The 15,392-nt window shown below is 49.7% G+C and overlaps 5 protein-coding genes across 5 annotated transcripts in view; 1 reads left to right on the forward strand and 4 right to left on the reverse strand.

The window, feature by feature from the left end:
- Window positions 1-962, reverse strand: part of LOC101781528 (E3 ubiquitin-protein ligase EL5) — a 1,949-nt gene extending 987 nt beyond the window's left edge. The window contains exon 1 of the mRNA XM_022828475.1: window positions 5-962. Within this exon, the coding sequence (XP_022684210.1) occupies window positions 5-650 (646 nt within the window). The 5' untranslated portion in view covers window positions 651-962. The remainder of the gene's footprint in view (window positions 1-4) is intronic.
- Window positions 963-1,597: 635 nt separating this feature from the next.
- Window positions 1,598-2,920, reverse strand: LOC101757601 (E3 ubiquitin-protein ligase EL5). Its single transcript, XM_004952700.3, has one exon. The coding sequence runs from the start codon at window positions 2,773-2,775 to the stop codon at window positions 1,837-1,839; it is 939 nt and encodes a 312-aa protein (XP_004952757.1). The 5' UTR covers window positions 2,776-2,920; the 3' UTR covers window positions 1,598-1,836.
- Window positions 2,921-6,089: 3,169 nt separating this feature from the next.
- Window positions 6,090-9,053, forward strand: LOC101781937. Its single transcript, XM_022823705.1, has 3 exons — window positions 6,090-6,315; window positions 6,786-6,892; window positions 7,435-9,053. Exons 1-3 carry the CDS (start codon window positions 6,291-6,293, stop codon window positions 7,621-7,623), a joined length of 321 nt encoding a protein of 106 aa, XP_022679440.1. The 5' UTR covers window positions 6,090-6,290; the 3' UTR covers window positions 7,624-9,053.
- Window positions 9,054-12,440: 3,387 nt separating this feature from the next.
- LOC105914767 (BTB/POZ domain-containing protein At5g66560-like) lies at window positions 12,441-13,457 on the reverse strand. Its single transcript, XM_012847442.2, has one exon. The coding sequence runs from the start codon at window positions 12,991-12,993 to the stop codon at window positions 12,661-12,663; it is 333 nt and encodes a 110-aa protein (XP_012702896.1). The 5' UTR covers window positions 12,994-13,457; the 3' UTR covers window positions 12,441-12,660.
- Window positions 13,358-15,064, reverse strand: LOC101782339 (putative F-box protein At2g02030). The gene is made up of 2 exons (XM_012845204.2): window positions 13,576-15,064; window positions 13,358-13,494 (listed from the first exon to the last, which is right to left on the reverse strand). The coding sequence occupies exon 1, from the start codon at window positions 14,952-14,954 to the stop codon at window positions 13,692-13,694; it is 1,263 nt and encodes a 420-aa protein (XP_012700658.1). The 5' UTR covers window positions 14,955-15,064; the 3' UTR covers window positions 13,358-13,494; window positions 13,576-13,691.
- Between the last annotated feature and the right edge of the window lie 328 nt (window positions 15,065-15,392).

Below are 15,392 nucleotides of genomic sequence, written 5' to 3' on the forward strand. Positions count from 1 at the left end.
TGGCCGGACACCCCGAGGAGCACGCTCGCCGGCAGGTTCACGGTCGCGGCATGGTCCGCGTAGTTCGCCGGCTCTGGCGGCACCGGAAGGACGGCCAGGGCAGGCGCCGGAGACGTGTCGGGCTTGGAGACGGTGAGCCGGCAGAGCGGGCAGGTGGTGTGGAACGCCAGCCACGTATCGATGCACTCGGCGTGGAAGCCGTGGCCACATCGGGGCAGGAACCGCGCCGCCTCGCCGTCCTCAAGCTCGGCGAGGCACACCGCGCACTCCACCGCGTCCTCCTCCTTCCCCGAACCCGGCGCCGCCGCGCGGTACACGGTGATCGGCAAGGAGCGGAGCACATCCCGGTCGACGCCCCTGGCGGCCCGGATCCCACCGCCACCGCCACGTCGCCGCGGCGCCTGGCCGCCGTGGCTGCTTCCCCTGTCGTCGTCGTCGTCCCGCGCGTCGAAGAAGTACTGCAGGGAGACGAGCCCGGCAGCGATGACCACGAAGATGAGGAGAGTGCCGGCCACTGTGGTGATGCTGCCGACCGTCAAGACACCCCCAGCGGCCGCCGCCACGGGCGCCGTGGGAGGGCCGGCGACGGCGGCGCCGCCGCCGCTCGGCCATGACGAGTCCATGTCGTCGCTGGCGCCTTGGTGCGTCATGCTTGGACCCCTTCAGCGGCGCGGCGAAGCGCAAGTGTGCCCCGAGCACTGGAGAGGTCGCACAGATATACACATTTCCGGGACGCACGAAGTGTCCGAGCATTGAGGCGACGGGGCGCATGCGCGGAGGAGGAAGAAGGCGCCTTGAAGGTGCGGCTGCGGCTAAGCTTGGAACTTGGAAGGCGAGTTCCTGCTGAGGTTTTGCGCGCCTGGCCAGGCTAGGCCGCCCGACCGGTCAGCGGCGGCCACGAGAGACCGTGAGATTCCACGAACGCGACCGGTTTACTGGCGTTGTCGCGCGCGTGAGTGACAGCCGATGGCGTCTAGCAGTTGCAATGACTGGTTTTTTATTTGAATGTTTTTTTTAAAAAAATATCTGAATGTTTTTCTCCTTTTGCCATGAGTAATAAATGGTCGTTTTCATTTGACCGGTTGGAAGCTAACATGACAAGTTGAACTGTGATTTGTGCCTTTATCGGCCGGTTTAAACTTTAACACAGACAGCGACTTCTGCAACTAAAAAGCTTAACGTACACGAGAATCATGAGACGCGTGCAATGCATTCAGCCGAGTCACGGCTTGACTTCCAATCTGGCTGCTTGTGCTGACATGGACGGACCGAGGAAGATGAACATGCATCTGCAGCTATAAAACGACGTGGAAAAAAATAAATTGACGCTGGGTAATATTTTTTTTTTTTCTAAAGAAGAATCCACCCCCAACCTTTAGGGCAACTCAAATTGGGTACCATTCCGATTGCAATCATGGACTCAGTTCATGGCCAAGGTTTCAAGTAGACCATCGGGTCAAAGATTCGGTGGTTTTGAAGGAGTTGAGCGATTGAGTTGCATAGCGAGTTTTTTTTAAAAAAAACCCACGTGATTCTCAATTAGACAATTTCTACTGATTTGTTGAAAGGAATGGCAAAAAATTAGAACACATGGATATAGCAGAATGCATCTTATTGATTTTCATAACGGCTGAATGATTTTTTTTCTACAAAAGAAGAAAAAAGATAGGCATTTCTTTGACCTTTCCGTTGCCTTGATTGTTCAACGGAGAACAATGAACAATACATCAAATGGAAGTGCTAAAATCTATGAACGAATAGAAAGAATGTACATATTCTAAAACTAAAATAAAATGTTACTCCGGTCAATTTTGTAACATTGAATATGCATGTGCACTATTGCAGAGAGCTCGGAAATTTGGTGGTGCTCTCCCGCCGGTCGGTGCTAACGCTGACACCCTGCTCCAAGTCGGCTCCTTCGCCATCACCGGCACAGGAGCAGGAGGAGCTCGCCCCCGCCCCTCCTTGCCTTCCGAAGCTCCACAGCCTTCTGAACGACGATCTCAACCTCGCCGAGCCCGGCGACTTGGCGGCGTCACGCGGGGTCGGCGTCGGCGCCGGGATATCGATCACCAGGACGCCCGTGTCTCCATCGGTGGTCACGGTCGCGGCGGTGACCGCGGTCTGGTCGGACACCCCGAGGAGCACGCTGGCGGGCAGGGTCGCGGCGTAGTTCGCGGGCTCCGGCGGGACCGGATGGATCATGGCCGCGGGGCACGGCGGCGCGTCGGGCTTGGCGACGGTGAGGCGGCAGAGCGGGCAGGTGGTGTGTGACGCCAGCCACATGTCGACGCACTCGGCGTGGAAGCCGTGGCCGCAGCGGGGCAGGAACCGCGCCGCCTCGCCGTCCTCGAGCTCCGCGAGGCACACGGCGCACTCCGCCGCGGCGCCCTCCTCCTTCGAGCCCTGCGCCGCCGCCGCGCGGTACGCCGTGACGGGCAGCGAGCGCAGCAGCTCCGGGTCGACGCCGCCCCTGCTGGCCCTCCGGGTCGCCATCCCGCTACCGCCGCGGCGCCGCTCCCGCCGGCGCCCGCTCGTCGGGGCAGCTCCCTGCTGCTGCTGGCGCCGCTCCCTGTCCCAGTAGCTGAAGCAGTACTGGAGCGAGACGAGGCCGAAGGCGAAAACGACGAAGAGCAGGAGGATGCCCGCCACGGTGAGGATGCTGCCGAGCGTCATGGCCGCCGCCACGGGCGCCGCGGGTGTGTCGGCGGCGTCGCCGCTCGGCCACGACGAGTACGCGGCGCGGGCGGCACCTTGGTCGGAGTCTTGCGTCATGTGCGTTGCTCGATCGAATTGAACCCCCGGCTGGCAAGCAAGCGTGGGTGTGTGTGTCGAACTGTCGATGGAGCGAGCAGTCTCGAGCTTGGCGAGCTCGGACCTTTATATATATCCATCCCGGACGGGGAGGGAGGGAGGGAATCGGAAGTGTTCCAGTGATGCCGTGACGACGGGGAGAGCGCGACGGGGGAGGGGGAGGAGAAGGCGCGGCGAAGTTGTGGCGCGCTTGCACCTGCGGCTGCGTGGGCTGGCTTGGCGGCCAAGGCGCTTGCCGGTGGTGGCGCACCTGGCCAGGCGAGACCGGCTGGGCGGTCAATGGCGGCGGTGAGACCCCGCGGAGGCGGCGGCAAACGGCAACGGCAACGGCAAACGGTCTGTTTGTCCGCGTGCGCCTGGACTCGATGTCAGCATCGGCGGGCGCACTCACTTTCTTTCGTTTTTCCTCTTGATTGACGAAACGTGCGCGGTGGTGGAGGTGGAGCGGTGGTTTAGGCCGGCCACGTGAGTGAGTGAGGTTGTCGTCGTCCGTGAATAGTCGTGATGCTCAAGCAGCGGCCCATTTACTTGCACCGAATATTTGGCCGCCTTTTGCTAGCAGCATCTGATTTTTTTTTCTTTTTGAAAAAAAAAAGATGAATTTATATCTACTCAGTTAGCGATTCAAATACTGCATGAAGTCGGCGAGTTAGTTTTGGATACAAAACGCGATTAAAGTTGGTCTTGGAACTAGTCGTAGTCAACAAGTGTCGCATCTCGTCTTGACCGACTTCCAAAAACCTCCAACCTGGCCGCCCGCTGCTTCTTCACGCCTGACACGGACGTACCGAGAGAGAGAGAGAGAGAGGAGATTCATGCATCATTGCATCAACAACGAGCAAGTAGCATGAGAGGATCTTCCGATTGGATTAATCGTCACGCTAGCGGCCGGACGGGCTCTTTCGTAAGTCTTCGCTGAAAAGAAATAATCTTCTACTCCCTCATTCCAAACTGTAGGTCGTTTTGACTTTTCTAAGTTCGTAGATATTATTATGCATCTAGACATACAATTTGGAACTATGCATTAAAAAACCAAAACCTATAATTTGGAACGGAGGGAGTACATTTCTTGCTTGGAAAACTCATCGATCGATCGGTCACATTCACCTGCGGTTGACTCCGTAGGCCAATTTCAGCCGTCGTCACGTGACACTTCGATGAAAAATTAACAAATGATTATAAGGAGATTTGGTTTCTAGCTGCAAAGTCATGACAACCAGGGGTTCGGTAGCGATAGTCAGTTGAAGACGCCTCCATGTAGGTTTTGTTAGGATACATCAGGTTTTGTTATAGTGGTTGCATTATAGTTGCTTTTGTCGTGTGGGTGGATGTGGTGTTGTTGTTTATATTTTGTAATGTAAGTCAGATCCTAGCTAGTTTGTTTATATTTTGGCTTTCTCTTAATTTCTCTGTAGATAGTAGCATTATTGAGGTGAAAGGTGTAAGTCAGCCCCTCTTGCTCCCTTCTCGAAACGATGTTTATGAGAATTCTAGTCTTTTTGGTAATGCGGCTTTTGAATACATTGGTAAAGTTCCAGCAACAACTTGGCCATAGAGGAGTTGTAGAAAGGGTAGATGTGATCAAGGTTTTGCAACAACTTGGCCATAGAGGAGTTGTAGAAAGGGTAGATGTGATCAAGGTTTTGCAGGGGCACATGTTTCATCTTCTATTGTGGAAAGGACTTTGTTTATCTTTTTTTATTTTGTGCAAAATACAGTACAAATACAGACGCTCACAAGTCACATATACGTAGGGACGGATCTGCAAGGTTGCTGGCGGTGCTACAGCACCCCTCAGCCTTGTTTGTCCATGTAGATTATATCTTCGTGCTCTCAAATTCACCTATAAAACATGAAAGATAGTTTAACTACAAGAGGGTCAGCACCCCTATCATCTCATTTTGGATCCGCTCATGCATATACGCATCCCTATGAATACACACACAACTCTACCCATACAAACTTCGTTTATCTTTGGAACAAACAAACCAGCTATTAACCAACAATAAGGTGTTTCCCCGTTAGCGGTTTGCCACCACCTCATATTTTTGTCTAGCTGGAAGAGAGAAAAAAGGAAGAGAGAGAAAGACTAAGACACACTCTCATCAACTCATGCACATAGTTACAGATCATGTGAGACCAATACATGATGCCATTTATATTGTGGGTTATCTGATAAAAGTTAGACTATTGAAAGAATTATCTTTTATCATCTATTTTTAATATCGAGGTGCCGCGTAGACGATAAATCTAACATTGACTCTAATTGTTGCAGACAGTCTTATTCTTGTAAGTTGTAACCCTACGGGGTGTGTGATGCTGGTCCAACGACGAAAGCAACCGTCAATGCTCCTCTTTTTTATGTGGTTGGTCCATATGTGATCGTGGAGAATTCTTTCTATTGGTGTTGAGATTTTTGAAAAAGAAGGCAAGCAAGATTTATCTATCTTTTACTTTTGTTTTGGACCTTTCTGTGAAAAAAAATTAAACACAATATGTTATAATTCATTAGTTCTTTTTTTCATTTCCCAATGAACCTCACTCGCCACACGGATTCAGTATAACTTAGTTCCTTACGGTAGAAACATGTTTGCTAGACTCGACATATGGGTTCATATTTTTTAAATTTATTTTAACAAAATGATATTATTCTTTTAGTAAGTACTCCCTCCGTGCTAAATTACAATTCGTTTTAGCTTTTTTAGATACATAACTTTTTCTATGTATCTAGACATAGTGTGTGTATAGGTGTATATCAAAAGCTATATACCTAGAAAAGTCAAAACGAATAGTAATTTAGGATAGAGGGGTAGGAAACATGCTTATTAATATGACATATAATTTGCCCGTTTGGTAGAGCTCCGGCTCTTGCCAAAATAGCTTCGACTCCAGCTCGTGGAGTGGTTTCTCTAGTGGAGCTGTAGCCGTTTTGCAAAATATTTGGTAAAACGGTTTCTCATGGTAATATGAGTAATTTTATAATCGTTTAATGTTGGGAGAGAGAAGTCAGTAAAGCTACCTTATTTTGGCTCCTCCTCTCTAGTGTAAATCGTTTTGCGGCTTCTTCCCGAATTTGATGGTGGATCCGTTTTGAAATTGCAGTTTTAGTAGTCCTTCACCAAAAGCCGGCCCTATGGCCTAAGTATCTGCGGTGCACTCGTATTTGGAAAAAAAAAATCGTGCGAGGATACGAAAGGGGTGCCATCCGGAAGTTGGCCTGGGCCTTTTCTCTATCGACTGGCGTCCGTTTTCCTTTCCTGCTGCGTTCTTGTCAGCCTACTTCCCAGTTTCCAGCACCAAGAAGTCGTCCCACCCAATCCCGATCCCTCCGGTGGCAATGGTAAAAGCCCCACCCGGGCGCCGATCCGGTTTCCTACCCCCGGCCCCCTGCTGACTCTCCTCGATTAAAGTACAGAGGGCCAGAACGAGAGAGACACCGAGTCATCCCGAGTTGAAGCAGATCATCTCCAATCTCCATGCAGCGGGAGATGGAGGAGCACAGTAAGCCGCCTCGTCCTCTCCTGCACATCTATACGTTGCTATTTTCTTGCATCCGTAGCTTGCTCAGCATGATCCTCCACTCCACCGAACGCAACAGGGAGTTGTTGCTGTTTTAGATTGTCCGGTGCAACTTTTCCTTCCGATTCAATGCAGATTTGTTGAAAAAGAGGGCCTTCTTTGCCCCTTTGCAAAGGCAGCAAGCAAGCGCCAATGCCTGAACGGCTGAACCAATGAGCGACGAGCCGATCAGGAACGAGAGCAAAGGCAGATGGGGTCCCGCTTGGGCGTGTTGCAATATCTCATGAAAAAAATAATATACATAACCAGTTGAACCTAATTTTCGATTAAATTGAAACTGGAATTTTGATCAGAGAAATCGATTTGGTTTATGTTTGCATTCTTGTGCGTGAGCTCTGAGTTCTTGTTTCTCGCACTGGATATCATTCATAACCGTGCAGGAATTGTTGCAGATGGATCGGCTGCTCCACAGGCTGGAAGAAGGGAAGCACTCTGCCAGGGAGATGATAGTTCCCAGGATGCTCAAATCCAGGGATATTCAGGAATATACCTTCCTGAGGTACAGCTTCACTTGACCTTGTAGGACACCATTCATTTGTTTGGTCTGTTTGATCTAACCCATCAAAGGCTTTTGTATATATCTGACTACATCCTTTCGTCTGTTTACATATTCAGAATGTTATTTTGTTATGTATCCAGAAGTTGTACATGTAGTTATTCCTGATTATCTGCTACAAGAAATCTAGCATGCTATTGTTAAATGGAACATAGTTCCCTGCATGTTGTCTGGCACAAAAGCACATGTTTGTTGAGTGCATGCTTCATCGATTCGTAAAAATCAGTAAACCCTTTTTAATGAAGGCACAATACAAAATCTTCCTTTATAAAATATGGGTAAAAACAATTATGTTAGTGTTCAATCTACCTGCCACGTTCCAGTGCACAGCCCCATCTTTATAATTCTGTGCACTGTGCAATCATGCACGGAGCAACTCGGTAGAACGTTGAGTCTATGTTTCCTTTCTTTTTCTTGTGCAAATAAAGTAATCCTTTACCTTTACAGTTTCAACGTTGAATTTTCTTCCACGCTTGTGCATGCAGGACATCTTGTGTCATATACATTCTCTAATGCCAATGCGATATGCTGCTCGAGTTGCCAGCGTGTCTCGGACATTTCTGCGTTCCTGGAGATCCCATCCAAGCCTTGCCTTCAGCAATTTTGATGAGGTATTTGGTTCAAAGCGATTTCCACGACCAGAGGATGAGAGAACACGAGATTTCATCACCTGAGTTGATGGCATTCTGAAAAATCACTCAGGCATTGGCTTGAAGACATTCAAGCTTCAGATTTATGACATGAAGTATGCACCTCGTGATAATTTAGACAGTTGGCTGCGGATTGCTGTTACACCACAGATTGAAGTACTCTTCCTAGATCTGCGTTCAATGAGTGCAAAGTACAACTTCCCATGCTCACTTTTATCTGGAGAATCGCTTCGGTACCTTTTCCTTGCCTCTTGTAACTTTCACCCTGGAATTGAACTTGGCTGCTTGAGAAGCTTAACAAGACTATGGCTCCATAAGGTGCACATTACGGATGGAGAGCTAGGGTGCCTTCTTTCCAATTCTTTTGCTTTGGAGCAGTTAGAACTCTATCATTGTAGTAAAATAATTTGCCTGAAGATACCTTGCTTGCAGCAGCTCCACCACCTCGAGGTGTTAAGTTGCGCTAATCTGCAAGTGATAGAGAGTAAAGCTACAAATCTCTCCAGTCTTAGCTTTAAAGTTGACCTCCGCATGCAACTCTCTCTTGGAGAAACATCACGAATCAAGAAATTATACATGTCCTGTTCCAAAGTTGCATTTTATGCTCGTACTGAGCTATTATCCAGCATGCGAAATCTTGAAACTCTTACCTGTTCTATACATGAGGTATATACTCTTAAACTTCTTGTGACTAGAGTAGCGAAGTGCATATAAATGATATTTCTGCAAGCATTCATTTGGAATATAACAAGACGTGACCTCCTTTTGCAGGCAGTTGATACACCAATGCTGCCTAGCAAATTCCTCCACCTCAAGTTCTTGAACATTGTTCTTGACGGAGGAACCTTTGATTATTTTTCTCTGATTTCCTTTTTAGAAGCTTCTCCTTCGTTGGAGACTTTTGTCTTGAGAGTAACCACTTGATCTTCCGGTAAAGATGTTTGTAACTGTGGTGGAACAGTTGATTGAGATTTGACTTTTTTTTTCTCTAGGTACTCCCACTACGTGTGGAGTGTCTCTCGGTTTTCGAAGATCCCTCAGTTCTAAGGACGATGCCAGAGCAGTGCCATGTCAAACTCAGGCGTGTGACAATCATCAACTTCTCTTCTGCCAAGAGCATGGTTGAGTTAGCATGCCACATTCTCGAGTCTACTACTTCACTGGAGCACCTTACATTGGACACCACCTTTGGTATCCGTAGATGCTCTGACAACAAATCTGCCAAATGCTTGGGGATGCGCAGGGAGAGGCTTGTGGAAGCCCAAAGAGCACTATTGGCTGCCCAAACTTACATCAAGCCAAAAGTTCCCTCCACAGTTGAATACAATATATTGGAGCCTTGCAGCAGATGCCATGCTGTTGAGCCTTAAGAGTCAAAAATTGTCATACCTAAGTTGCAGCCTCCTTAGCATTTGCAATATCTCCTTATCATTTGGAATCTCTATGTTAGCAAAATAATCTGATGCACATTTTAAATACTTTATTTACTTCGCTTTGTAGTATGCTTCTGCGTGTGCAGCTTGTTATTGCCATTCAAGTTCCTCGCGTGCATTCGTGTGAGTTCTTATTCCAGGTGAGTTTGTATCAAACTTCTTAGTGTTTGCAATCTCTCTGGAATCTCTAGACTCGGATGATCAAATGTATCCGGGTTGAGAGGCTTCGAAGTTTTCAAAGAATAACATTACAGTAGGATATTACTAGGTAATGTTTAGTCACAGCTGAAAAACTGAGCAAGTACTACTTCACAGAGGTATCAAATTTTGGATAAAATAGTATCTCCTTCATCCCAGATTATAAATTATTTTGGTTTTTCTAGATACACAGTATTTACTATATATTAATAACTTATTTGAATTGAAACGGAGGGAATATGGGTCTCTTTGGCACAACTTCACCTAGCAAGGAGCCGGAGCCGATGCTGGGCGACACCCGGCCAATCGCACCCTATATCGCTACCTCGTTCCTTTATAAGGTGGTCTCTAGCTTAGAAGTTGTCTAAAGAAACTAGATATTGCTCGTTCTGGGGCAATTTTGATAAATGGGCAAGTATAAATTAAAAATTTTGTCTAAAGGTGAGTGTACATTTTGGGCTACCTGCAACCATTTTTTAATTATGACCATTGATAACAGAGCGCGTCGTCTATATAACACTTTTTGTGTTTTAAGGCTCCCGGCCACCTGATTTTTCAGCCATTAAATTTGAAATCTGCCGCTTGGATGATATCAAAAAAGTTTACTAACAAAAAATATGTTATTAGGGCATCTAACACCCAAAAATTTGTTACACTATCATTGTTTAGAATTGTAATAAACTACTCCCTTCAACGCACAATGTAAGTTATTTTTTTTTAAATTCTTGTCAGCGGAACTTTTATATCTTTACCATCAACTAGTAAAATGCACGCACGTGTTAAAAAATATTGTAACTATTTTTGATTGTGAAAACTTAAAAATACATTATAGTGATACAAACTAATAAGTATGACAAGACCAGATGTTATCATTCATTATCAAGATCAAGCATATAAAAAAATAATAGTGTTTGAGATAGAATCCGGGAAATAACTAGCTTTGGCTATGCATATATATACAACTTTCACTGGATACTCCTTTTGTGGTTGATCGAAGCGCGGTCTATATCATGGACTCTTTGAGTAAATCAAGATATCAATACAAAAACCTCATAGACATTCTTAGCAAAATATGTGCTCGCTTCCATCGACATCACGCAGTTGAATTCAAGGAGGAACTTGATTTCAAGCTAGAATTCCTAGTATGTGTTGAATTTCCACATCTCGTGACACTTCCTTGAACACAACAAATATTTCATAACTTCTTTTACCATATACAGTTTTTGAGATAGAATCTAGGGAATAATTTATGCGGATACTACGTATGTGAGTTCATCCATGGCTTTGCAGGTCCCAAGCGTATAACCGACCACGAATTTAAAGTACGTATAAAAATTTCTTATCAATAAATTAGTTCTAATTATGCAGATCGGTTGATCTACTATATAATAACCTTTGCCGAGGAAGCACTCTTCGAGTCGGAAAAAATCAGGGCAATTCAAGAATAACTCGGTGGATTTCTTCTTAACAAGGTAGTAAATCCAGCGGGGTAGTTTTATAATGATAGATCAAATCTGCATTACCGTCAGGACTCGGGTTCAGAATAGTTGATCCAAATATTGAACTTCAAATGTTGATGCAATGTAATATTATTCATAAATGTATATGCAGAAGATGTCTATATATATATAATATTATCTCAAATGTAATATTATAGATTAAATACAACTTAATATATATTAGCATATTAGAACTAGTATACATTTTAATATAGAATAAAGAAACAGAAAAGAAAATGAGAAAAGGAACAGAAAGGAAAAAAGATGACCTTTAGTACCGGTTGTTTCACTACTAGAAACATAAGCATTTGTCCCGAGGCTCAGTACCAGTTGCATTTTGATCCGGTACTAATGTGAGCATTAGTACTGGGCCTATTGGATAGTCCCAAGGAGGACCCTATGACCCCCTTTAGTACCGGGTGGGGGCTCCACCCAGTACTAAAGGCGACCCTTTAGTACCAAGTGGAGCCTCCACCTAGTACTAATGTGCCTAAGGACCTTTAGTACCGGGTGGAGGCTCCACCCGGTACTAAATGTCCCTCCGTCCGCACGTCGCCTTTTTAATTTTCACCGGCCCCCTTGCTCCCTTATCCTCTCCCTCCCTCCGCCTTCCTCACCCTCTCAGCTCTGTCCACTCCCTCTCCCTCTGGCCAACTCCACGCTGGTCCCCTCCCTTCCTCCCTGACCTCCCCTCTCCTCCCACCCCGCTCACCCCTCACCTCGTGCTTGAGGCGAGGAGCGACGGCGGGGCAAGGCGCGATGACAGTCATCGGGCGGAGGGCGACGGCGGGCGGCGGGAGTGGCGGCGGTGCGGTGCGGGGAGGGCGGCAGGAGGGGGGAGTGGGGCCGGTGGAGGATTTGTTTTTTTATTTTTTTAATATCCTTTAGTACCAGTTCTTTCAACCGGTCCTTTAGTTCCCGAACTAACAGTACCGGCTACGAAATCGATACTAAATGGGGGTCCCCAACCAGTATTAAAGGCATTTTCCCTAATAGTGTTTATACCAACCAGACTAAATTGGCCTCAACCATGTGCGATGTGGCAGCCAATTTAGTACCGGTTGGTACTAAAGGCCCCCCTTCAGTACCGATCCGGTACTAAACCCTCTCTTTAGTACCGAGGTAGCAATACCGGTTGCACAACCAGTACTAAAGGCTTAGGATCTTGTACTAGAGGCGCTTTCCCTAGCGGTGGAGAAAAATTTCTCAGCGTACTCATCATGTTAGAGCCTGTTTGGGACTCCTCCGCTCCAAAAAAACACCTCCACTCCACCAAATCCACCTTTTTTTAGCTCCACTCCACCAACTCCAGGAAAATAGGGAGTTATGTAACTGTTTGGCTACCAAATGTAAATTCAGCTCCAGGAATTGTATAAACTACTGGGAATAGTCACTCTTGCTCTTAGGTGTTTTTTCCCGCGCCGCTAGAGGAACTAGCGCTGCTACAGTATCCTGTCGCTACAGTACTCTGTGATCCCTTCCATACCTTTGCTCATCACCAAGGTCACCGACCGAGAGATCGTCGTCAGGGATAACAAGCGGTCCCACCATTTTAGGGACGACGTCTGCTCCTGCGGAGACTACTGGTGAGGAGCCTTCTCCAAACCTGCAATTGATCACACGCATTCCTCCGTTGCCGTAGCAGAAACTCTTGACCAAGTTTGTAAATTCTAACACTTTTCAGTGACGAGAATTCGATGAAACAATTTCTTTGGCCAATTTGTGGTTTCATGCGTTGGCCAGCAAGAAGACTCTCGAGTACAGTTTGTGCAGCTAGCTGCTAATACGCAATTCAATGGTAGAGTAGAACATGGAAAAGGACACAACGGTAGCCAAGGGGAAACTCTGAATTTTTTCACAAATCGAAGTAAAGAATCAAGAGAACAGAAGAAAGGAAATCTCGAAGCTCTACGATGTGCGGCGGCGAGAGCTCATGGGCTCTGCTCGATGCGTGGCCGGAGAGGCCGTGCCACCACCGTCCGCTGCTGCGACTGAAAGACCTGCGCCGGGAACTTGCACCCGAACCGCTTCGTCACCATCGAGCCCCACCTCCCGTCCGCCGCCGCGCCTCGTCCGTCCATCTTCTCGATGGCTTTTCTCATGCTCGTGCACTCGCGCTCGAGCTCCTGCACGCGGCTCCGCATGCTGTCCATGTCCAGCCGCAGCATCTGGTTGCCCCGCGTGGCCACGCGCCATGTCCCGCCGCCATCGCTGTCTCCGCCGCCTTCCTCCCCGGACCCCGCCGCCCCGCCTTCGTTTGCCATGATCGTCCGCGCGATGGCCCGGCGTAGCTGGAGCTGCTCGAAGAAGAGCACCTGCACGACCGTCCGCAACGGCAGCCGCTCGTTCTGCGCGGCGTTCGTGCACGCCTCCAGCGTCAGCTTTTGCGCCCGTCCACCACGCTGCTCACCTTCTCCTTCTCTTCTTCGCTCAGCCCAGGATGAGCCTGCACAACACAGAGAGCAGTCACACAAGTACACTGATCAGCCGCCCCCGGCGGCCCCCAGCCAGGCCGCCGGCCAGGGCGTCCTCCAGGCCCAAATCAGCGGCGGCCAGGGGTGCATGCCGTCGGTCAGGGCGCCGGCGGGTGGAACGGCCGGAGGAAGAGGAGATGGCAGCGGCAGCAGAGGAAGAGGCATCGCGAGGGAGAGAGACGCGTCGTGAGGGAGTGGCGGCAGAACAGGAGACGCGTCGCGAGGCGTTCCTTTTTTTCCTCTCAAAGCAGTATGTGTAAACAGAGGTATTGGTGGGTAATTTCCATCCAACTACAAGAGAAGATATGAAATTAGTTTTTGGAGCACCCGTTGAGGAGCTAAAAAAAACTTTGAAGTTACCCTCAGATCCACCTTTTTTCTGAAGTTGGTATAGTTGGAGCTGGAGATGTTTGGCAAGATGAATCTGGAGCGGAACTGCAAAACTTGAAGCGAAGCAGTCCCAAAATCCTTAGTTGTCTTGATCGTTGTCAGTAGTTGCACTTCCCAATCGACACCAGACTCTCCACGTACGGGACGACGTGGTGCAACAGCTCGCCATCGTACGTGCTCCCGTCCGGTCGCTCGTACGCCAGCTCTTCCTCCATGTCCACCAACAGCCGCGCACCTTTCCGCCGGCGGCCGTCGCAGCTGTAAAGGTTCCGGTGATCGGCGGCTATCATCATCTCGTCCCCGACGGCGGCGACCACCGACAAGGCGTCGGAGCCGACGCTGGGGCCGTAGTCCGCGAAGTCGACGCGGCACCGGAGCGTCCACTCGGGCCGTGGCCCACCGTCGTCGTCCGCCACCCAGAAGTCGAAGGCCGTCTCCGTGGCGGGCTGGACGTAGCACGGCTTGCCGGCGAGCTCGGTCAGGTGGTCGACGCCGTGGACGTAGTCGGCGCCCGGCGGGCACGGCACCACGTCGAACGCCCTGTCGCGCAGGCTGAACCGCAGCAGCGCGCTCGGCCGGCGCACGGCCGTGCACCAGTAGAAGGCCTCCCGCGTGCACACCGGCCTCGCCGGCCCGATGGCGTGCGGCGGGTCAGCCGTGGGCTCCCAGCAGCCGTCGCCGCCGCCGCTGCCGAGCGTGAAGGTCTCGTGGCCGATCTCGTAGTCCAGCGAGAGCGCGCCGGACGCCACGTCCTTGGACAGGTCGTATTTCCGGTAGAAGTAGCGGGCGACCACGTACCTGTTGCGCAGCGGGTCGTAGCCGAGCGCCGCCGCCGGCGCCTTGACGTCGAGGACGTCGCGGCTGCCCGGCGGCAGGGCCACGAACTCCCTGGTCGCCGGGTTGCAGACGAATATCTGGTCCGCGGCCGTGGCGACCGCGACGAGGCCGTCGCAGTGGGTGGGGAGGACGCCGTGCGCGATGCCCTCTGGCCACGACTTGTCGAACACGAGCTCGACGTCGGCGGTGCCAGGTGCCTCGCCCAGAATGAGACGGTGGAAGCTGATCTCCCCGGACATGGCTCCGTCGTCGTCGTCGTCGTCGTCGTCGTCGTCGTTGTAGAATTCTTCGCACGGGATGACGAGGATGCACGGCGGCGCCGCGCGGGACAGCTCGAGGTGGCGGCGGACGAACGCGGGGTCGCTCTCGACGGCGGCGCGCCAGGAGCGGCAGACGCACTTGAAGCGCGCGAGGTGTTTCGCGGGCAGACGCGGCAGGACCTCGGAGAGTAGCAGGTCTTGTGGAATGGCGGCCGGGGGTGGTGCGGCCCGGCGGCGTTTCTCCGGGTGCTCGGTGATCGTCATCCTGGACGAGGGAGTTTGCCGTGCGTGTTGTTGGGTTGGCTAGGTGCGTCGACGGCAATGATTGTACGGTGTACTTATTTGTGCAATTAGACATGGATTAACAGAGTCTGTTTCCGATCCCGTGCTAGTTTAATTAGTTGAGGCTAATTCGTAGGGATTAATTATCAGAGTCGGAGTTACGACGTTTCCTCTGGCCGGCTTCGACTTGCAGACTTCGGAGTCCGACTGTTCTTTATTTTGGTGGATAGCAATGGCAAGATGCCAAGATCGTTCCACTTTTCAGTTTGAAAGTACGTTATGCCTGCAACCCAGCTACTTTTCGTTCCACTAATACGGATTCGTTAAAAAAAAAGAAGCTATCCTTGCACAAAATATCAACGCTCAGTTGGACCTTCCGGAGGTATGGCATAAAATTTTGATGATGCAAGGCTCGTGCTG

The sequence above is a fragment of the Setaria italica genome, chromosome I (genome assembly GCF_000263155.2).
Source record: "Setaria italica strain Yugu1 chromosome I, Setaria_italica_v2.0, whole genome shotgun sequence".
Classification (NCBI taxonomy): Eukaryota; Viridiplantae; Streptophyta; class Magnoliopsida; order Poales; family Poaceae; genus Setaria; species Setaria italica.